Raw genomic sequence first — 23,833 nt, forward strand, 5'->3', positions numbered from 1 at the left:
TGCGGGTCCGAGGTGCTGACGCGCGAAATGCCTAGCTGCGGGCTCTATGAGTCGACCCTCGATGCGCTTATTCGCGCAGTCCGACAAGCTGACGCGGCAAACTCCTAGCCGCGGGCTCGAGGAGTCGACACACGATGTGTTTATTCGCGCAGTCCGAGGTGCCGACGCACGAAATTCCTAGTCGCGGGCTCGAGGAGTCGACACACGATGCGTTTATTCGTGCAGTCCGAGGTGCCGACGCGCGAAATGCCTAGTTGCTGGCTCGAGGAGTCGACCCTTGATGCGCCTATTCGCGCAGTCCGAGGTGCCGACGCGCGAAATGCCTAGTTGCTGGCTCGAGGAGTCGACCCTCGATGCGCTTATTCACGCAGTCCAAGGTGCCAATGCATGAAATTCTTAGACGCGGGCTCGAGGAGTCGACACTCGACGTCGCGAAGTCGGAGGCGCCGATGCACAAAATGCTTAGGTGAGGGTCCGAGAAGCCTGCGCGCGATGTGCATGATCGCCAAATCTGAGACTCCGCATGTGCGAAATGCTTAGCCGCGTGTCCGAGGATGGCGGATGGCGAAAATGGCGTTCAGCAAGTCGAACCATGCACCGGTCAGAGTCGGTGCATGGTGCTCTCGATCGAGTTGGCTCAAGGAGCGTCCGAAAAATCAGACGAGAGGTTGCAAGGTGTCCGAACTTTTGGCAGTTGTTATACATTATGGTCTATGGGGAGAATGGCGGTGCCGCGAAGCAGACCGAATAATGGGGCATGTCCGAATTTTTGGAGTCTGTAAAACCAGTCGGTGACTGTATATATAGTAGTTACTCTCTAGAAAGCATTGCAGATCTAGAAGCAGCTGCTCTGTGAAATGTGCACAGTGCGGCTTCTAAGACTGCACTGCTTGCGTGGGTTCCATATCGCCTTCTACGAAGTATGAAGTGGAGTGTAGTGTGGCACTTGTGTTGCATATGCGCAGTATTTGACGACTGTGCCTCTGTTTTCTTCAAACTTTACAGTGTGGGTCATGCCTTCTCCTGGAAGTTCCTGAAGCCCCACATAGTGGTAAGTTCCCCCCTGAATTGACTTCCCATACGTGTAGAGTGCTGTCCGCTGTCAAATGGAACATGTGAAGAATGCCTCCATCGCACTTAGGCATTGCTCCAGCTGTGTGGGGAAATGAAAAGCTGTGCCATCGCACAGCTTGCGTACCTTGGGCCACCCAAAAATATGCACACCCCACCAAAGCGCTAAACGTTTATGCGGACTCCCAACAGGCATGCAAACGTGCCTTGCACAATAACAAACCCCCTCCCCGCCTTGAAACAGTTGGCCATTTGGTGGAAAGCTTTGTTTGTGCGCCAGTTTCCGCATTGTCTGCTGTTATGATGGAACCAAGACAATAGATATTATGACTCAACCGCTGGCTATCACATCTAGTTTAAATTTCTGTTCTCTAATTCAACATTCCATTACGAGACATTTATTCCTCTATAGCAAGAAAGCATTGTTTCTTTTTAGGACTTGTGATGACCATGACATTAACCCTTTGAAGGTAATTTTTTTTTTTTTCCTAATGCGACATCCCCGAGTCAAACTTTGTTATTGCAGGTTTAAAAGCTTCAGACTGACCTATTTTGAAAAAAAAATCACCGCAATTTTTTTAGTTACCATAAAGTAAAAAAAAAATATACATATTGTGAGCATTACAGTCGAACCTCGATATATCGAACAGCGCGGTGATCGCAAAATAGTTCGATATAGCCAGAATTCGATATATAAAATCACGTAGAAAACGCGTCAAAAACTAGCGCAAATCAATCAATGAACCAATCGTGGCGCAATAGATACTCACATGAAGCTTCAAAGTATTTATTTAGTTCGCTGAAAGTACTGAAGCAGCGTAGCCGGCTTCATATTGGCAACCGCGTGCTTGACCACGGCGTCCTCAACATAGTCCAAACGGTCCACAAGAGACAGTCCAGTGCCTTCTATTGCGCCGCAGTAGCGGCGTACAACGGCCAAAGCAGCTACAGCCTCAGTTGCAGTCGGGAGCGGGGCAACATCAGCGCTTGCTGGATCAGCCTCGGCAGCGTCTTCGTTTGGCCGCTCAGCAGTCACTTCTGCCGCGATCTCCACGTCTGTTAACTCCGCCACTGTTCCGGTGCAGTCGTCACCGCCAACGAAGTCCGCAATGCACATGATGTGTGGCTCAGCACCGACAAAGCACTCCAACTGGCTCCACGGCCGCCTCGATCACGCGCGCACGGCGGGGGCAAGCCTCGCCGTGCGCGCGTGATCGAGGCGGCTTGCCCCGCCGTGCGCGCATAGGTGCGCGCGTGATCGCGGCGGCCGTGCTGGCTCCAAGCCGCCGCGTGTGTACGCCGCTACGTTCAAATGGCGCCCTCGGCGCAACCGATGTGGGCAGCTGTCGTACGCAGCAGTCTGGAACGCCGATCGCGCCGCCGCCATCTTCGAGGTGTTGCGGGAAAGCTCGCCTCATGTCAACAGAGCGCACTTGGTCTGAGGCGGCAGAGTTCGATATACCCATTTTACATCCTGCCCCGTTCGAAATAAAGAATTAAAAATGCATGCGATTTTTCATGTGATATAGAAATTGTTCGATATACGCAATAATTCGATATATCCGTGTTCGATATATCGAGGTTTGACTGTATTCATACGCTTCATATCTCACCTGTACATACTCATCATCACCGTTTTGGGGCCTGGTGGTGAGGCTCTCACTCGGAAGAATAAAGAAGAGACTGGCTGCCTAAACCTTTTCTCACAAGTGGTGGAGGTGCTGGGTAAACATGCATTTTCCGTGGGTTAACATGCATTGCTTATTAATAGATGCAGATGGGCTTCCATAGATACTTGCTTCCATAAATACTTAATAAAAATAGAGTGAATACATTTGAATTGACATATGTTCTGATTCGGCACTTGGGTGGTAGCTCTCTCAGAGGAAGTGCCGGTCGATTCGCCTGCAGCAGAGCGTGTGCAAGACGATGCGATGGTTTGCGCACCCGCCAGGAAAATCAAACAAGTCAGACACTTCGTTCCGTCGCCAACGAGGGGCAGTCAGTTTTCGCAAGCCGATTCTCGAGAAAAGAAATGCAGGCATGATGCGACTGCATCACCTGCCATACTCCAGCGCCTGCCTGCGAGCAACAGACAAGCGAGCACCTAGCGGTGATCCCTTGAGAGATTGGAAACCAGACAGTTTCTGCGATAGATACTTTTTTCGAGCACTACGAATGGAAACGGCCCATGAAACGAAATTGTAACCTCTCCTTATGTTAAAGTAATACCAGCATTCTAAACTCAAAAATGACTAGTGTATGCAACATTTACATACTGTGCGCCTGTTACAACTGCACTTTAAGCTCAGTATAGTTTGATGAGGTCTGACAGTGAAACCAAAACTAACCGCCACGCACCCTCCCACATGCGGATGTGCAAATGGTTGCTGAAACACCAGCGTAAAGAAGCCGTGGAATGAAAACCGAGAGACTACCGGGAAAAAAAAGTTAGTATCCACACAGGGTAGCAGTGCCTGCTGGGCAACAAAGGGTTGACAAAATTGGCGCGTTTTTCAAAGACACAGATGGCGCTGTAGATTTGGGACTTGTTTGCAGCTCCATATATTTACGGCATTGACCCTGAAAGGGTTAATGAACTGTATAGATGCGAATTAACCGATGCTGGACTAATGACAGTTAGCAGCATTTGCTCAGAGGCTGTTGATTGGATTCATGAATGTTTTCACAATTAACTGTTTTGTCTTTGGTTAGCGCATTCACTATTATCTAATCCATTATCCTGGTTGACCAGTCCTTATTCTCGTGGGCAGCTTTGGTACGTGAGCAGGTGCATGAGCCTGGGCCGGCACTCCACTGCGTGATGTCTCGATGTCTTACGGCTGTGTTTATTTGTATTAAAAAAATTATTGGGAGGGGGAATGGTACTTCAACTTCGCGACGGTTACTGTGTCACATACTCACTTTGTTCTGCCTTGTAGAAGAGCCCACTGCCAGAGGCGGCCCTGCACCTTCTCAATTTGTGCCTGGCCGTAAGAAAGCGGTGGAACAAAAATATTTCGGGCAGTGAGTGAAGAATGGGTGCAAGCTCTTGCGTATCCATTTGAAGCACTGCATAGCAGTGAAGCTGCCTACAGACTTATGACGAATTGAAAGCATATATAATATTTTTCTCGATTCACATGTCAGCCGGGAGGCAAGAAGAAATAGCCAGTTCATTTGCTCTGAATTTTCAACCAGCTGGCTGTTTTGCAGTCAAGTAGTTTTGCTTTTAATGTAGACATGCACACAGAGAAAAATCGGTCGTAACGCAAAGTGCAGACAGAAAGCAATCTGAAGGCACGAAAAAGAGTTGGTGCCCGGTGGAAAATTATTTGGCTTGAGGGAGTTATATTTGAATGCAAATAAATTTGTGCTAGGGCAGATCCCTGGCTTGGTGCCAGTAATGCTTAGTGGTCACTGTTCACTCATTCAGCTATAAATGTAGCGAGTACATTGTGATAAGTCAAAGGTAGGAGTATAGTCTGCCAGTAGTCAAACTGAAAGGGGGCGCCTCCCGTCTTTAGTCTGACGTGTTGCACGTGCTGCCGCGTGTGTCCAATCTGTGGTGCAGCGAGTTGCAACCGGGGCACCGTGGAGGAAAGGCATGTTGTAAGGCAACGTTTATTCGTCTGAAATTTTCAGCAGTCACGAGCAGTGAAGCAGAAATATTAGATTTCTTGGAACTTGGTGGTCATTTTTGCACAACCTGAAAATTTTAGTGTCGATTGCAATCTAGGTTTTAAATTTTGCTGGCCTGTAAGCCGGAGCAGTTGTGGAATTGAGTTCACTAAGAGCATCAAAGGTTGAAGTGGTTTTTCGCCCCTTGACCGGAACATGGTGGGCACAGTGTGAAACATGCAGGCCCGTGTTGACAGTTGAAGAAAAACGCCCTACTAAACATGCGCAAAGTTTTTGCATTGAGACAGGTTCAGAATTTCTGACCTGACAAATGAACGGGACATTGCATGCGGTAACAGCCGCAGGCAATGCCTACACATTGCTCCATGGTGGCAAGGGGACGGAGTGATAGATGTGCTTGGAAAACTGCACGGTTCCCATGCATACGTGCAGTTGGCTCGCAGCACAAGCATGCATGTACAGTGTAGGGTGAGGTGTCACGTAACCACTGCGGCATAGTCTTGGTTGATGTGATACACATAAAAAAAAAAAGTGGATATGTCCCACACACGGATAATCACTGAAATACCCCAAATGTTTTGTGTCAGATGTGTGGTTGCCGGCTTCGTGTGGGTGCAGCCATTACGGCGGACTTTGTGAAAGTGCACATGGGAGCGACATCAATTTCGGAGAGGCTTTGTCAGCATGAAATACTCTGTGCATTGTTTGTTTTAAGACAAATCTGCTTTGATAAACGGCGCTGCTGGCATTTCAAGATGCATAGTGGGTAACCGCCCTTCCTGAAGTTTCAAGCTTTCTATCTTTAATTGTCAGGCACTGCTGTGCACTGTGCCTGACAATTGAAAGTGCAGTGCTCCGTTTCTGTGCGTTTGGAAAAGAAACTGATGGTGCGCCGCCCCCTTCTTCTCTGCCAGGGTATAGTGCTGGAGGTGGTGTTTCCCCTGCTCTGCCACAATGACCAGGACGACGAACTGTGGAAGACAGATCCGCACGAGTACATTCGGCTCAAGTATGGTACGTGCACCGTGGCTCAGTGCTGGGGGGTGTTTTCATTCACGGAAGACTTGGGATTTCTTGTAGAAAAAAAAAAAAATTGTCCGATTCACTGTGGGATTTCACATGGCTACGTGTTGCACATTCTTATCCCTTGTATTGCCCACGCAAAGTACACTGTAGAAGAATCGACATTTGGACGAGTTGGTACTGGTTGAACACCTCGAAGGGAGAGTGCAAGACGACTGTGCTGCGAGTTTCCTGCCTTTGGTGTCCGCCGTCTTGCGCTGCCCCTTTAATATGCAAAGTACATGTTTTTACAAAATCAGTAAAATGTTATATGAGGCATAACATAATTAGTTTTGCAATTATGTAACAAGTAATTGATTTGTTAAACTACCTCTGGCAGGAACATTATAATGGCTTATCCAAATCACAACTTTGAACTTTCCATTAGGTTAGCTGTGCATAAATCAGTAATTTGAGGCATCGAATTCAGTGTAGCACATACAATACGTTGGGCATTACACGATTAAAAATCGCTGGGTGTGTGCAATGCACTTACGATGCTAAAGACATTTCCTTACAGCATGCTGACGTGGAAATAGACATCCACATTTGTAGATGTTATTTGTCAATGTGTCATTGCACTGTATTCAAGTTGTAATTCGTTTATAGCATTTTCATAGCAAAGGAACATGTAAGCAGTCTAATGCTGCAAAAAAAAAAAAAAAAACAAAGAAATAGATCTCTGATATGTCTTTTATACAGTCGCCAACCGTTTATTCGGACCTCACGGGGACTGCAGAAATGTCCGAATAAACAGGTGTCCGAACAAGGAGATAAAGAAAAAAAAAATCCTTTATTTTCCACGCACTTATTCGGGCTCGGCAGTAGGCTTGAAGAAATCGTAAATGCGCCGTTGCACACTGTTCCATTTATGCGCAATCAGATAAGCCTGAATCTGAGAGAGGTTCGTGCGGTCACTACGTGCGGCTGAAAGCATAGTCACTGCTTGTACATGCTTCACATGCGACGGCAGCGTAGCACATGGTGTGTCATTTTCGGACTCGTAGTCATCGTCCGGTGGTGCAGCTGAAACCTGTCGAATGATCTCGCCGTCGTCGCGTTCTGCGCATATCAGTACAGCAGTGTCAGCACCTGTGAAACTGTCAAATGAGACGGTGTCCGGAATCGCAGTGCAACCACTTTGCAGGTCTCGGCAGAACATTTTCGGCGTCAGTATAGGGAGCACAATGGAAGGCGACAAATCCTAGGCCTCCCGGCACCCGCTTGCCGGCATTCCCCAGCGCAGTCTGCGTGGGCACTGTCGGCGCCATTAGACACTTGACGCAATGTTTCCGTATGCCGCGTTGGATCACCGCAACCTCGACACAGCACACAAAGCAAACATCACCACGCCGTTATGCCGACACCAGTCGCACAAACGAAAAACATGGCCTACTCGCAGCATCGTGCACGAAGAAAAACAAATCAGCTGCTGGATTGTCTTGACATCGCTTACTAAGCCAAGACCCAAACTGCTGTAGCCACGAACCAGGCAGAAAAGATGATGATGAGCGGGGATTTGCAGTAGCGCCACTTCGTGGGGCAGCAAGGAGGCTCCGTTCAAAACAAAAATGGCGTTCAGCAAGTCGAACCATGCCCCGGTCAGAGTCGGTGCATGGTGCTCTCTATCGAAGTTGCCTAAAGAGTGTCCGAAAAATCAGACGAGAGGTTGCAAGGTGTCCGAACTTTCGGCAGTTGTTATACATTATGGTCTGTGGGGAGAATGGTGGTGCCGCGAAGCAGACCGACTAATCGAGCATGTCCGAATTTTTGGAGTCCAGAAAATCAGTCGGCGACTGTATACCGTATTTGTGCTTGTATAACCCTTACCTAAATTTCCAAATGTTTAACAGTAAAGTGGGGGTGCGGATGATATGCGAATTTCGCCATGAAGCGTGGCTTCAAGGCAGCGCACCTCAATGGTGAGGTTTTTTGTCCAAAGTTTCGTCATCTCCTAGGGAACCCCACCTCCACTGCACCCCTGCGTGTTGAAGTTCCCTTCTCCCCTCTTTCACGGTTGCCCATTCTCTGCTTAAAAGGGGTCGCTATTTTGCATGCAGTAGTTAGCAAATAGCGCAGGCGGCACTGGCAAACTCGTACATCACCCTTTCCCATGGTGCTTGCCTCACTCTGCATGAAGTGCTTTGTGATGCAGCCGTGAGTGAAAGTACCTTTGGGATTTTTGGCTCAGGCGCATTTGCTTCGTCGCCGTTGCTGATGTGAGGGTTTCTTCATCCGTACTGTCATCCACTGTCATGGGAGTGCTATCTCTTAAGTAATCGATTCATGTCGGATATCACGTGACTGATTCATCCGTGATAACGTCCGGCGTGTGAATCCAGCTTTGTCAGTATCGCCGAAGAATGGGGGAACAGAGCCGCTGGCTGAAGATACGACGTAGATGAGCCATGCATCCGCAAATGGACTGTTTTGGCAAAAGTTTGAGCAGTGTTGTATGCAGTTACTCCTGCAGATTATATGCGGAGATATTTCTTTTTTTTTTCTTTCTGGGCTGTTGTAATTGGGGGTGTGAATTTACGTGGTGATGGGTTATACGTGCAAAACTATGGTATATTTTAGCCTGCTCTACAAGGACAATTACAGTGAGGGTGTGTTGGTTTATGTGAGGCTTCTGTCACAAGCAAAGCAAAAGTACGGAAGCCCCCATTCTCTGGTGCCTTTGCAGACAGCTGCGAAACTGCCCAGTGTACCACACGTAGCCACACACTAGTACCCTTACGGGCATGAAGAAAAATATACATACATATTTATAAGGCCTCATCGCAGCCATTAGATGTGGTGAGGCCGTTGAGTCTTCTCTCCCTGCAACAGTTCAGTCGCTTAATTTTTATTTTACATTTGTGGGCAACTTCACTTACACCGCCCATTGTGGCCTTCTTTGAATTCCATTAGATGCTGTAAGGCAAACCTTCACCTGCCTGTCAGACTTGTTTGGACCGTGGGTGCCAGAGTTGTGCATCGTGTGACCCCTTCTCTTCTGTTCTGCTTGAGCAGATGTCTTCGAGGACTTCCTGTCGCCCGTGACCGCTGCCCAGAGCCTGGTGCACACAGTGTGCAAGAAGCGCAAGGGTGTGCTGCAACGTGCCATGGCCTTCGTCGTGTCCCTGCTCACCAGCCCGGCCTGCTCGCCCCGTCAGAAAGACGGTGCCCTCCATCTGGTTGGCACCGTGGCCACCCTCCTGCTCAAACGCCGCATGTACAAGGTGGGTGCGCTTTTTGCACACCATGCTTACTTGCTTCGTAGAGCCCTCAAATCTTAGCCTTTGCTCAATTTTTGTGGTCTGCAAAAGAAATAAAATATGGCTCCCGGGATTGAAACTAGCGTCATCTGACCTGTTTGCAGTGATGCTACTGCTGCGCCAATTGCACCAAACTGTGTCGAGACTCGAACCCTGCTACATACATCCTGCTACATTTAAGCAAAATATGAAAAATTTGCATCCACCCTGTGACGAAAGGGTTGCTTGGGCTTTTGAAAATGAAATTAAGTCCTCAAGCTATGTTCCTCAGCACAACGAAATTTATCGAATACGGCATGGCATGGACCAGCGGCTGCGTAAGCTCTGCTGTGGACCAAGCCAAGCCTCTGCAATTAAGCCTGTTTCTTCTGTGGGCTGTTGTTTATATTATATACCTTGTGCATATGGATTGCTTAGGCAACGGGACATTGTCGCTTTTCAAGCAGCATCGCGAGTGGCTGCGCTTGCGTCGAGCCAGACCCCCGCACTCCTTTCCCGTATGACCAATGTAAAGCACTGACCGAAGCTTTGAATGCTGTGTCGTTCTGTTTTTTAACAATGTACAGTCAACGAACGATTTTTCAGACCCTCTAGGGAACGTAAAAACGTCCGAAAATTCAGGCAGTCCGAAAGAATGAATGCATGCAAAAAACTCACTTTTTTTCTTTTTTTCTCGTATCTAGAGGTAAACGGCGAAGTACCAGGTTTCCGAAACCCTGCCAAAGCATCAGTGGAGTGGCTATAAAAAAACGCATTCAAAAACTCTGTATGCAGCCAACTGCCGGTTTATTATGTACATGTGCATCGTCGGGCAGCCGGTTTTATTGCTGCAGTGGCTTGAAGAACTTGTTGATTTTTGTTTGGACAGCGTTCCGGTTGCATGCGATCATATTCATCTCGATCTGAGCAAAGGTCATGTCAGCACTGTACACCTATGAAAGAGTCAACAGTGCTCGCGTCAACTCGGCGCTTGTAGGCGGCACAGGCATTGGCTCCTCATTTTCAACATCGGAGTCTTCTGAATCCCCCACAGCCTGACTCCTTGCTCCATGCCGAACTCCTTGCTCACGTCAGCCTGCGATGGGCCGCTCACGACTTGCCTAATAATGGCGGCTTTCTTCTCCATCGTTAACCGACGGTACTGCTTTCCGCGCTTCGATGCCATCGGCGAGGATGACGAAGACGGAGTGAGGGCCATCGAAGGCAAGCGAAACCCTCAAGTTGCGAACAGTGGAGTACGCAGACGAGCGTCGAAGCACCTAGGCCTAGCGTTGCAGAGCACACTTGACACAACAGCACAACCACACACCACGCTAGCCAAAACATGGCCTACGCGAACAAATGAAATGGCGCCGCTCCGGAAGCTTCGCCTACAGAGCCTCTGTACTCCACTGGTACCGCCGGAGGCGGAAGCGGCAATGCGGCGATGAACAGAGCCAGCGTGGCCAGACCAAATCGGTGTGTGACGGCTAGATTTGGCTAATTGTGGTTCAAAGCGGTGATATGCTTTGGCTGCAAGTCGATTTCCTGCGCAAGGGTGCTGCGCGAGGAGCCAAAGGACCTTCCGTCGCGTCAGAAAGTCCGGAAAATTGGACGGCGGGGGGTTCGAGCGTCCGAAACTTCAGATGTCCTTATACATTGATTCTATGGGGCTCAAGGCGGTGCCGCGAAGACGTCCGAAATATCAGGCATGTCTGAAAATTTGGGCGTCCGAAAATTCAGTCGTTGACTGTAGTTGATGCCGCAGGCATGGCAGCGGCAGAAAATTTTTTCGCTATTCAGTTTGTCACATATCTCCCACTTATATTGGTGAGGTGACTCACGACTTCAAGGGGGGTTGCGGCAATAGAAGTGGTCAAATTGTCAAAATTTTCGATTTTCTGATTTATCTTTTTTCGCAGTCCACGGACCTTTATTTACCACGTGGTGAAATATAACAAAATAAGCAATAAAAATTGAGAGAACAGCACTTTGCTAAAATGCTGTCATCAAAAATTTCAAAAAAATTGAGCTTCGGAAGGCCCCGTCGCACCGTGGATCGCCCGGCTATCCGTTGACTCAGTGCTGCCATCTTGGTATCATCGTAAAGAAGAGCGATCGGAGCTAAAGATAGCCGAAGCGACGTATTTCTCCACTGAAACGCAACCCCCCCCCAAAAAAAACGGCAAATGCGGCATTGCGATGGGGGCACAGTAGTCACGCGGGGCACTGGGAGATTTAAATTGCTGACCAACATTTCTTGCGTGCATTTGCGCAGCAGCGAGCTGCGTGTTTCTATCAACGTGACTGACGATTGTGGCAGCTGACTCATGTTTTCTGTGATGAGCCCCAAAGGAACCAAGTTTTGAACGGCCCACATGTATGGAAGACCACGAAAGGTGTGGAAAAGAGGGAGAACACTCGTAGCTGCGGATGTTGCCGAGCTTGTTGTCGAGGCACGACCAGCGCATGTGGGTGACCAGGAAACTGCAACCGCACGCGGTGCTGCCAACACGACCGTGGGCTATGCTGAAGGCATGTCCGCGAGCGATGGTGAAAGTGCGACCGCAAGTGATGGTGATAGTGTGTCCGTGTGTGGTCGTGACGGCAATGCGACATCGGCGGTGCAGAAGTTCTCGCGTCAAATATTTAACTGCAGATTTCAGCTGCACCTCTCACTAATAAAGAGGTTGCGCAACGAGAAGCAAGAGCGTACGTTTTGAATGTGCTGTCATCTACCTCTACACGACGGATGGATGCACAATGATCAAAAAGACAACTAAGGTGCACGGAACTGCTGCAAGAAAGCGGAAAACTACGTAAAAATGTAAAGAAAATGTGTCCTCACAGACAAAGCACTACATTCCAGGTGGGGTTTAGGTGCTCAAAGTAAATACATATATGTTTACAACAAATGAAACTTTTGAGCTCTGTTTTATCAGCTCTCATTTTTTGTGCAGTAGCTTTCAGCCATCCCAATACCATTTCATAACATAAGAACACAATATCATTCTGTCTTTTACACTTACATCCTGAAACATTTATGAGTGCAATAATGTTGTCCATTTTTAACTGCACCTGATAAAAAATTTACTATGGTTCTTTTGCAAAAGTCGTTAGTAAGACAATATGCATAGGAAAGTTGAAAAAAGATTTTTATGCTCATTTCGGCATTTAAAAAGTAAACCAATAGCTTTATTGCACAGAACGGGCCTTTGTGAGTATGCAGATGTGAAAATCTTTGCGAACTTACGTATAATTAATTAAATTGAGAATGACCATTAGAGGCTGTCAGTTGTTGTAACTCGAAAACTACCATATTTACTAGCATAACGCACTCGCGTAATGATCGCACCCCTGAATTTTGTTGCCAAAATTTGATTTTTTTTCTTTCCCGTGTAATAATTGCACCCCGAACTTGTCGCAGCGATATGTCGTGTACCAAGTCTAGCTGATGATGATCGCGCTTACCATCTGTCGAATGCTGTCGAATGCTACGTGAGCGACTCTTTAAGACATACCAAGCGGTCTGCATGCACCAAACATTCTTAAGCAGATGCCCTATTTCATTCCTTTCATCGCTTTCCGGACTTCCATGAAAAAAAAAAAGTTACAACCAAATTGCCTTGGCTTTATTACCGTAACAACTGGACTATAGGTCAGATCGGTATATAGGCTGATCCCCCAACTAACGAATTCTAAAAATAAAAAAAATCTTTTTCAATGGCAAAAGTACCGAAAGACACACTTACCTTGAAACAAATGCGACTGAGCCGGTTGCACAATGGTGTCATTATTTATTTAAACGCTGCTCGCATGTGTACCTGGTCAAGTTTTTAACAGTATCGCGCGACCATCGACCCGCGTGCTTGTCAGCACCTTATTAACGGCGCTGAGCGGCGAAACAAACGAGATACGCGCACGTGTACACGTGTGCTTACTTGTGCTATTTCGCCGCTCCGTGCCATGATGATAAGGTGCTGACAAACACGTGGGTCGACGGTCGCACGATACTTTTAAAAATTGGCCAGGTGTGCAGTACACAGCAGAGCACAAAGTGCGCAAGCGCCACTCCGAATCAGAGCAACGCCTTTGATCAGAGTCGTCCGAACTAGAGTCTGATGACGAGTGCTTCTCGCTGCCCAGTCCATAGGCGCGCGCGATCTCTACTGCTTTCAAACGGATGCATTCGGCAGACACATGCAACGATCTTACACGCAGCTCCCGGACAAACTCTGCAACCTTGTCTTCCAGTTCTGTGGTCCGCTGCGGTCTGCCCACGAAATGACATTTTATTTTGGTTGCTGCAAGTTGTAGTATGTTGCTTCTGCCTCCACCACTACCGAATGCTCTTTTCAGATACTCCAAATTCGCACTGTGCCGCCAGGTTGCCGTGGGCTTCCGCATACTCAATCGCCTTTTTCTTGAAGGCGACGGTGAATTGCCGTCGGCTTCCGCTCATTTTGAACCAAAATGTGAAAAAGCAGCCTTTAACCAATATAACTTTGTGGCAATGGAAACGCAAAATGCCGGTGATGTCGCCACGCCGCGCTGCTGCTGCTGATGGCGATGGCGGCTGTTTTCTTCATCCGCCCATTGTTGCAAGACTTCCGTAGTTTTTCCGCCAATGTCCGGTATATAAGACGAGGCTCGACTTGTTGCAATGGTCTTTTGAAAAAAAATTCAACCTATATTCCGGTTTTTATGGTATTTGTAGGCTTTATAATGGTTGTGGTCAACAATAACAGAAAAGGCGCCTTTCGTTTCTTCTCGTCTGCACTTGTGGGCATGCAACAAATCGCGAGCGGCAACGATAGTAGCCACATTTCCACTGGCACGTTAGAAGTGTACCCTATTCATACACCGACGCTTGTAACACAGCTAAGATATTCGCCCACCCTTATCAGAAACATGCCGTATTAGGGTAGTAGTGAAGACAAATGCTGCAGTTTTTACAGCATGCCCGCCATTTGTTTCTATGTCACTGGCAGCTACGCGCGCCCATCTCTGTTTCTGTCCCCTCAAAGCGGACATGGCTACGTTATTGCCGCAAACTTGCCGATAGTAATGATATTATTCATTACTGATACAGAAGAAACTGTTTCAGTGCGCGTAACATACTCGCAAGAAGAAAAAAATCGAGTTCGGCGCGTTCCGCTTGCTCCATTGGCCGCCATTTTTGTTTTGGTGTCCCACACTGTTACAACGGCAGCTGCCTGTTTGTTGACCTCTTGTCATCCCATGGCAAATGCTGGATGAAAAAAAAATTTTTTTTTTTGCGGAAAGTTTAACCCGCAGAATGATCGCACCCCTGAATTTTGCGGCAATTTTTTGACAAAGTGTAATCATTATGCGAGTAGATACGGTATAATAGATAGCACAAAACTAATCAGCATAATAAATCATGCCTGCATTCCTGCATGCGTGCAGGCCTGCATGCATGCCTGTGTCTTTGGGACCGAAAATCGGCCCAAAATTGGAATTTTCAATTTTTAATTTCCGCATTCCTGATGCGTTTCCGCACCTATCTCCTAAAATTTCGTTACAATATACCGCATAGTTCTTCCTTTATCATGACTAAAGATGCGAATACGTAATCGTTGCCCTTTACATTGGGGACAAATCACGCTCAGTTTTCGTTGAGCACAACTGGATAACCATGCACTCTGCCGGCGCCATTTTGGCATCATTTGAAAGCTCACATTTCTGGCACTTTTTATTCGTTGGTCAGCAACATTGGTGGCGCTGCAGTCACGAATAAAGCAACAGCCAAAGAAATTTGCCGTGCACTCTGCTATTGGCTTAGAACAACAGAAAGCTGAGCTAGTTGGTAAGGATTCGTAATGCAAAGAAGGGGTAAGGCATGCAGACATGGACACAAGAGGAGAGAAGTGGACAACACGAATGCCGACCATCATATGAAGGATGCGCCGAGGTGAAAAAATAAAGACAAAAAGTACATCTGCGCATGCTCTGGAATGGTAGCACCACATGTCAATTGGGTACACGTGCCGGTCTATGTGAGAGGCAACGGTTAAAGGCATTTGATCTCTTCCTTATGTAAGGTAATCGAAGGCTGACTCATGCACACACTTCCACCATCTCCCACGTGCAAGAGAGGAAAGCGGGAAGGAAACACACAGTCTTCCATCACGCAAGGTGCCAGGGGTGGGGGAGCATGGTGTTTTATTCCGGCAGCAACTACGCATTGTGCGGCTATGATCTTCAAGGTGATCTGCATCAGGGGCTGAGTTGATGGCGCCTCAAATGGTGGCTTTGTGCGTGCTACGTTCTTGTCGCTCAATTTGCGTTGAAGCGAATGTTTGCAAGTTTATACAACCGATAGAACTACTATCCGTACTTCGTGTAGCTATCTACACATTTGCTATCACAATCAATGGTTCGCATTTTGGGCGAAACTGACTTTTATAGAGGTGGCCGTGAAAAAAAAGATCTTGTAATTTTACCTTGCATAATGAATGCACCCCCCAAATTCGCGCCTACCTCTCAGCAAAAAAAAAAAAAAAAAAAAAAAAAGCCTTTCATTATGCGAGTAAATGCGGTATGTCATAAAAAAGATACAGATTGCCAGAATTAAGATTGTGGGACACAATTTAGGAAAGTTTTAAAGACATGCTTGTATCTACTAAGAAAAATATGTAATAAAAATTATGAGGTATGCAAAACTCATTGCCATCTATAATAGGCACTATCTCCAAAAAAAAAGTCACTTTTTCATTGAACAGGTATTCCACTACAAAAATTTTACTGCAAGCACTACAGTTGGGTGGGCAAGGCTGCAGCCGCTGATGTTCCAGGCTGGTTTGCATTGTCCTCACTCTCAGAGTCAAAGTCCGACGAATAGGCAGCATCCTGAGACTCGCTGCTGCTCAATCCATCGATAAAATCAGCTGCAAATGTGACGGAATTGCAAGATCTGCAATCTTTCAAAGCAGGTGCCCCGCACCTGGAGGTGGCCATTTTTGCTTTCTACTTTGACCCTTGGGAAACTTCAGAGCGCATTCAAAAATTACCACATGGGGGGGGGGGGGAATTGAACTGCTTAAGAAACAAAAATAGTCTCGAAAGCAGCGTTTGAAACTATCGTTTGAAACAATGGCTAATGGGCGCAGTACGGAAAGAGTTACGGAGTTAACAGATCGAGTAGGTTGTTTTGGCATTGCTCTGTTGATGCATCGTATAATTTCAGTGGGACGCATTATGTCTAATGTCTAGCAAACCTAAATGTCAGTGATCTATTTGATGCAGCTAGGTTAAACTTTAGAAGCAAGATATGCAAAGGGGCCATGAAGAACAGGTTGTGGTTGAAAGTGTCAGTAGCTCTGAATGCGCAAGGGTTACCATACTTCCAGTGTGTTGACAAGTAAATGCAAAAAGTCATTAAAATAAAATACAGTTAAACCTCGATATAATGAATTTCATTATAATTAAGTTCTCAACATAACGAAGTAATTAACTTTTTATAAGTTGTCCATAGAACTCCATGTATATAGAACCTCAATATAACACTTTGTTTATATAGTTAAACCTTGATATAATGAAGCCAGTAATATCTGCAGTTTGCTTCGTTATATCGAAACATTGTTCTATTGAAATTCAACCTTTTATGCAAATAAGTACATTAGTCGATTCTTACACGGAAAGGGGCCTCAAAATTTTCCGAAATATCGGGCAATCGAAAAAAGCTAATTTCAATTAGAAAACAATTCACTTTGAAAAATGTGGGAGTTAGCGACGAATGATATGGTTTCATGCCATGTACGTTGACGATATCTTCTCGGCGGTATGAATTAAGTGAAGCCAGCCATGCTTTTGCATGCACTCTGCCCCACCAGCTGACAGTCGCCCGCACTGGGACGACGCTATCGGGAGAAGTGCCGGCAGCGGGGAGCGAATGCTTTGTCTGCCTCTAGCTCCAACAGGTCATCGAAACTCGAGATTGTGCTACCTCCAATACTAAACGTGCGGGAACAAAGTGCCACACCCTCTTGGCACGCCCACTCTTTGCACAAGCAGCTGGTTACCTCAAAAGCAGGGTGTGCAGCTGCGTACGCGTTCAGCCGCGCTTACAGCCATGCGTAGCCATGACCGAAACGAACGCCAACTTACCCCCACTCTGCCCCCTCGCGCATGCCTTCTTGTCTGACCCCCGCACACTTTCATTTGCACTCGCGCAGGGCGTGATAGGATCTTATCACACTTGGACTTCATGTGGAATATCATGCGGCTCCACTTTAGTGGTTGCTCTTGTCATGTGGCGCGTGATTTGGGAGGTGCGTTTGCAAGCAGCCACTTGTAATTCAATCATTTGACCATCTGCATCTACGGAAGTTTCTCTTTATTGTCTCGGCATTCCTTTGCGGCGGCAGTGGAATTTCATTGTATTGAAATCGCATACAAACCCACTTCGTTATATCTAAAAACATGGTGTTCTATGGACAAGGGGTCAAGAAAAGTTGAACACTTAGTTATATCAAGAAATTCGTTATAATAAAGTTCATTATATCGAGGTTTAACTGTACTTCCATCTGCACTTCTGCAGAACTGATTTACTGTCATATTTCGAGACTATTTGACTGAAATTTCGTAGTGGTCATTTTCTGACGAAAAACGGCAAAATGGAGAGTTAAAATACGCTGTTACAATGCTGCTTTTTTTTAACCCCTTCAAGAAAGGTGCTGAGCTCTTTTTCTTCTGTCCCCCTGTGCGAAGGACCAAATGGAGGCGATGCTGGTGGCGCACGTCTACCCGGAGTTTGGCAGCCCCGAGGGTTTCCTGCGGGCGCGTGCCTGCTGGGTGCTGCACTACTTCTGCGAGATGCCCTTCCGCACCGAGGCCAACCTGCTGCGTGCTGTCGAGCTGCTCACCCACTGCCTCCTGCACGACTCGGAACTTCCCGTGCGAGTCGAGGCAGCCATTGCCCTCCAGGCCTGCCTTACCTGCCAGGAGAAAGGTGAGAGCGACTGCTGCTGCCTGCCTCTGGGCAGCCTTGCAGGAAGCCATCCAAAACGTGTTCAGGGCACGCTGAACGGGCAGAAAGAATGGTTTTAGCTTGACGAGGAAATTGCACTTCCACAAATCAGAAAGGCCACTCTTTCCATCAAAGACGGGTGACTTTGTGGATTTCAACAGTGTCTGCTAGGGCCTATTTTATGTTGATCTGTAAAAGATGGACAGCATTGCGTTCTAAAGGCGTCAAAAACTGAACTGGGGAAATTTCAAGCATGTTTACTGCACTACAATGGCCCAAACACAAAAATTTGAAATTTGTGACATCACAATGACATATCATTACTGGAGTTTCACCACAAAATTTTAAAGAGCAAGTTTGACTTTCATTTTCTCTCCTGGTAATCAACTTGTTACTGTAATGTTCAAGGAAATTGAGTTTCTAACAGTACTTTGAGACAGTATATAAACTGATTTATTGTTTCCCTTTAGTGTTTCCCTTTAGTGTTTCCCTTTAATGAGATAGTGTCCACTCTTCACGACATGGCCCCACATAGCTTTTTGAAGCCGTGCTTTATGTACATGAAATTTTGGCTTCTGACCAGCCAGATTGCAGTGTACTTTTTCCTGTTCTCATGTTTTGGGATGACTGGCAGAAAATGTTTTGCAGTAAGAAGTGTAAAAGTTGTGTGAAAATATTCCTGAATGCTCAGGGAGTGTAATAAGCATTGTCTCATGTTTCTACCTCTGTTCTATCCAAAGTTACAAAAGTTAAAAGTTGTAACTTGACATGCGATATATATATATTCTTACCTTCCTCAAAATTCCGATATGTTTCAAGGTGCATAAATGTGGCATTATAGACTTATTGCACTCCCTGGGAGCCTAGCTATCAGATAAAGCAAAAATTGTTCAAATTGGATGATTAGGCAAGTAACTATGCCTCCTAGAAAATTGCTGATTACCAAAAAAGGGTGTTGAGAAAAGTGGAAAAACTAGCTACCATGTGAAAAAAGCATTTTGTTCTCCTGGATTCATGAAATTGTCATAGCCAATGGCTCAGAAGGCTCCAGGGAAATAATCTGGATGGGGATTTCCTATAATCTGGATAATCTGGATGGGGATTTCAATATTTACTGTTCCAAATGTGAGTTCCCTACTGTCTGATCTAAAGCAGAATTGAAAAATTTTAAAGCATGAATTCCAAAATTTGTTCCTACCATTGTGTACTTTGCACACTCAGCTGCAAGCCACAACAAAAATTATGGCCCTACCTGCCTTGAAGGCAGGGATATCGCTGCCGCAATTAGCAAGAAGTCAAAAATCGGTGTTTTGAGAAAACACGAAAGAGAAATACATTCACTTTTAATCAAAAGTGCAGAAATAATTTTACAGTATTTTGCAGTGAAAGGGGCTAAAAGCCACCAGGAATGTAGTCGCTCTGACCACGGCCACCCGAATGTGGCAACAACATCGTTTAGAGCCATTTGCCGATTCCCGATGGCTTGCACCGTGCGTGCGGCAAGGTTGCCGTTCACGCGGGTTGAGCTCCACGCCGACGTGACATCGCTGCAGCACGCACATGTGATAACGATCTTTATGGCGAGGCCATATTCCCGTTTGCTTTTGCCTACTGTGACTCTACCGCCGCACACCTTGCACTTGACAAACGACATCAGTGTGTTCACAGAGTACTACTGACGATAGCGAAGCCCGCCTCGGTGTTGACTGGTGCGGCTGCAACGCCGTCGGTGTGAGTGAGCAAATCCAACTTCCGCTTTGTTTCTGGTGTTAACGCAAGAACTTGAAGCTTTTTTCAGCATTCATCTCCCTCTGCAGCGAATCCTCACGCTGCAACATTGCAGCGTCACGCCGAACGCGGCCGCTGTCCAGAACACTCACTCGTTGGTGAGTTGGCTAGGCCTACTTCGGCATCGCTTGCGGTTGGCGGCGGATGATGCGGACGATCATCAATGTTCTCCGAAGGAATGGAACGCTTTTGAAAGTTATAAGCTGATCGCTTCTTCTTTTTGCCAAAGTTGTGCCTCGTAGCGAACTTCCCCGGTGGATTGGTCATCATTGCACATTTGTCACAAACCTACGAGACGCGCTGTTGCGTCACCTGCGGAATGGAGCTGACAGGAACCTCGTGCAGCCAACCACAGCACGTGTTTCTGGTCACACACGCTAGTCGATGAATGGGACTTTTCTTTCTTCCCGAATTTTAACGTCACCGATGAGCCTGCAGAGTTGCTTTTGGCAGGAAATTGAAAAAGGGCTCCTCTTTCCAATGAGACCAAGATGGCTGCGATCGCACGCGTAGGAAAAGAGCTACGCAATGCAATAAAAAGGGTTGTTCTTGTGCGGAATCCAGCTCGCAGTGATGTTATAAGTTGATATTACGGGCAAAAGACTCTTCCGCGAGTTGTGAAACTTAGTAGCTGTAGGAATAGTACTTACAGCTACTAGGAATAGTAGCTGTAGCTATTGAAAATATTATTTCCAAGAAATCGATTTTTTTGCGAATATATTATTTCCAAGAAATCGATTTTTTTCCGAATATTTTTTTGCCTTAAGACCCGTGCCCCCCTTTAATGAGCTCCAGTGTACAAAAGGCCTCCCCTATCAAATTTTTGACTGAACACGCTGTCTGTATTGCATCCGGCTGCTTCTGTGGGGACTGCGAGGCCACAAGCACAACGTTGGCAAAAAATTTTGCCACCAAATTATACAAAACATGTTCTCGCTTTTGACGCCGTGAGGGCCCAATGAGTTATCCAATACATAACACAGGAACAGCACAATATCACGTACTACGCACCTCAAAATAATCACCGTGGCACATGTGTAACGCTTCCCAGCTTCCAAGTGGTCGCGATCGACTTGCAAAGAAGCGTGGTCTGCAAGCCTACGCTTGCCCAGCAGACCTCGCTGGCACTACACTGGCAAGGGCTGCAGCGCGGCTTGTCCTTGCACACCAGCGTGCTTCAGCACCCCTAGCAGCGCCGGGAAATTTCATCACTCATCGCGCCTCTCCCTCGCACGACGCAGATACGCCACCCGTCACACTGCCCCCTTCTAGCCACCATAGCAACGCTTCGCGTTACGTAGATGTCAACAATAGTTGAGTCTGTCCGATTTTTTTAGTTACTTCGGTTCGTACGTTTTCCCGGTTAGTACATGTTTTCTCATGTCTTTTTTTTCTTCTCTTTTTCGGAACGTATGAATGACACTCTACTGTGTTTATAAATCTGTCTTTGGCGAATGTGTTGCAGTTTATGCTTGTTATTCCTTTACGGTGGCCCTTGACATTCTTCATGGTATTGCATCACCACATTGAAAAGTGCCTGGTGGTCTTTCCCTGTGTCATTCTCATTAATCTCTTACATTCTGTCTGTCTTTCTGAATGCAGCACAAGTAACTGTGAAGCCCAAGATCAAGGAGATTACGATGGAGCTGCTGAAGATAATCCGAGAGACAGAGAATGATGACCTGACAAATGTCATGCAGAAGATAGTCTGCATGTACGCTGAAGACATTGTACCCATTGCTGTCGAGATGACTCAGCATTTGGCAAGTATCCTCCTTGTGATTTTTTGCTGGACTTCTTGCGTGGCTTTAAGTTGCGGACACAATGGGAAGGCAAATTTGTTGTGTACAGATCTTGGAAGAATATTAACCCAAATATGCTTGGCAGTTGATAGACATTCAAGATAAGAGCTGCAGTCTGCGGACTGTAATAGTGTGGACCCTTGTAATCCGTTATGAAAGGTCTGATGTATCTAAAGTACAAAGAAATCTCAATATAACGAACATCAGGGGAGCATGTCAAATCGTTTCTTCTGAAATGTTGTTATAGAGAAAGCCTCAAAACTAAGCGTTCCGCCTATCAACCAATCAATTGTCACTTAAACATCACTGTTGGCTCTTCGCTCACAATCTATAGATTACCGTATTTATTCGAATCTAGGCTGATAGCTTTTTTCAAATAATCATATTCCAAACTCTAGGGTCAGCTTAGATTTGAGGATTTTAAAAAACTTGCCAGTTTTTCATTGAAACTGCTAAATATGGTGCGTAGCAAGCGCTATCTAGAAAAGTCATTATCGCAGCTGCTACTAGCCATGCCAGTAGCCAAACACACGCGCGAGGTCGCCATTTTTACCTGTGTCGTGTCAGCCATATTGGTGTGCGGCGTGGTGTTATCGCGATGGCACCAGGCAGGAGATGCCACTACAGTGCCGTTTTCAAGTGAAAAGTTGTGATAGCCACAGAGGCATCGTTGAACCTTCAAGCTGGGCGGGACTTCGGCGTCGACGAGAAAAACGTCTGTCGTTGGAGGGGATAACGACAGCAGCTTTTTGCGTGCGCCGCAACGAGAATGGCATTTAGCAGACCAAAGAAAGGCCGTCACCACGAAGTGGAGACAGTTTTGGCCGACTTTGTTCCGACGCAGAGAGCAGCTGCCCTTCCAGTGACAGCAGAAGTGCTCCAAGCGAAAGCTAGGTAATTTTCGAGGGGAGCGAGGCCTAACGCCAACGGATTTGAAAGCCAGCCGGGGCTGGCTTCAGAAATTCATGAAGCACTTCGGCTTCAGCCTCCGACGTCGCACTTAATCACCCAAAAGCTGTCAAGTGATTTCGAAGAAAAGCTGATAGCTTTTCAGCACTACGTGCTGCGAAAGAGAGAAGCGGCAGGCTACAACCTTGGGCAAATCGGCAATGCCGACCAGACGGTTGTGTATTTTGATGTGCTAGTAGCGTACACCGTGAATGAAAAGGGTGCCGTGGATGTGAAGGTGCGCTCTGCAGGCTATGAGAAGCAGCACGCAACTGTGATGCTGTGCTGCACAGCTGATGGACATAAACTCCCTCCTTATATGATATTTAAGAGGAAGACGCTGCCTGCTCAAGAAACTTTCCCAAGAAATAGCATTGTGCGGGCAAATGAGAACGGATGGGTGCGATGGTGGAAGAGTGGGTTAAGATTGTGTGGTGACGGCGTCCAGGAGCCCTTTTGACAAAGAACTCATTCCTTGTTGTCGACTCTTACCGTGGGCACTTGACTGACAACGTGAAGGCTGCGCTCGCCCAAGCGAACATATACCTCGCTGTCGTACCAGGCGGCATGACGAGCCAGTTGCAGCCACTTGATGTCTGCATCAACAAACCTTTCAAGGATCGTCTGCAGAAATATTACACAGACTGGTTGACTCACGAAGACCACAGGCTAACGGCAACGGGCCGCATCAAACGTGCATCGCAATCGCAGCTGGCAGGCTGGGTAGCTGCAGCGTGGGACGACATCCCAGGTACTTTGATCGTGCGCGCCTTTAATAAGTGCAGCATATCTAATGCGCTTGACAGTACCGAAGATAGTGCACTGTTTGGAGGTGACAGTGACAAGGAACACAGCGATGACAATGTTGAATGAGCTCTGCACGTTCAGATTCAATAAATGCTGTTTGCATTTTGTGAACGCTGTCCTCGCTTTTTTTGTTCGGCCTACATTCGAGGTAATATATATTGTGGGGATGCGTGACTCTCACGCTTCCCCTGAGATCTAGTTTTCCCGCATAGCTCGTCTCCTGCAGGGCGGCTTCGCCCGCCGCGGGGCCTGGCGCCCGCGGCGGTCGGAGTGGTTGAAGCGCAGTGCGAGAGATGGCGCTAGTGTTGCGCTGCGGCGGGGTTACTTAGGCGCGGGAAAGAAAGGCTCTTGGCTCTTTCCCGGCGGGTCGGGGGACAGCGTGGACGTCCCGCGCGCCGCTGACCCATGCTTCTGCGAGACCGCCTCACGTGGCCGCCTTGGAACGCGCCACCGTCCGCGTGACCGTACACGCGAATGACCAG

At 47.1% G+C, this 23,833-nt stretch overlaps 1 protein-coding gene across 1 annotated transcript in view; it reads left to right on the forward strand.

Annotated features, from left to right (window-relative positions):
• msk (importin-7 msk) overlaps positions 1-23,833 on the forward strand; it is a 73,406-nt gene that overhangs the window by 12,438 nt on the left and 37,135 nt on the right. Inside the window, exons 6-10 of the mRNA XM_050177896.3 lie at positions 1,006-1,051; positions 5,628-5,727; positions 8,791-8,999; positions 17,748-17,988; positions 21,397-21,557. Coding sequence (XP_050033853.1) covers positions 1,006-1,051; positions 5,628-5,727; positions 8,791-8,999; positions 17,748-17,988; positions 21,397-21,557 — 757 coding nt within the window. The remainder of the gene's footprint in view (positions 1-1,005; positions 1,052-5,627; positions 5,728-8,790; positions 9,000-17,747; positions 17,989-21,396; positions 21,558-23,833) is intronic.

This window comes from Dermacentor andersoni, chromosome 4 (assembly GCF_023375885.2).
Source record: "Dermacentor andersoni chromosome 4, qqDerAnde1_hic_scaffold, whole genome shotgun sequence".
Classification (NCBI taxonomy): domain Eukaryota; kingdom Metazoa; phylum Arthropoda; class Arachnida; order Ixodida; family Ixodidae; genus Dermacentor; species Dermacentor andersoni.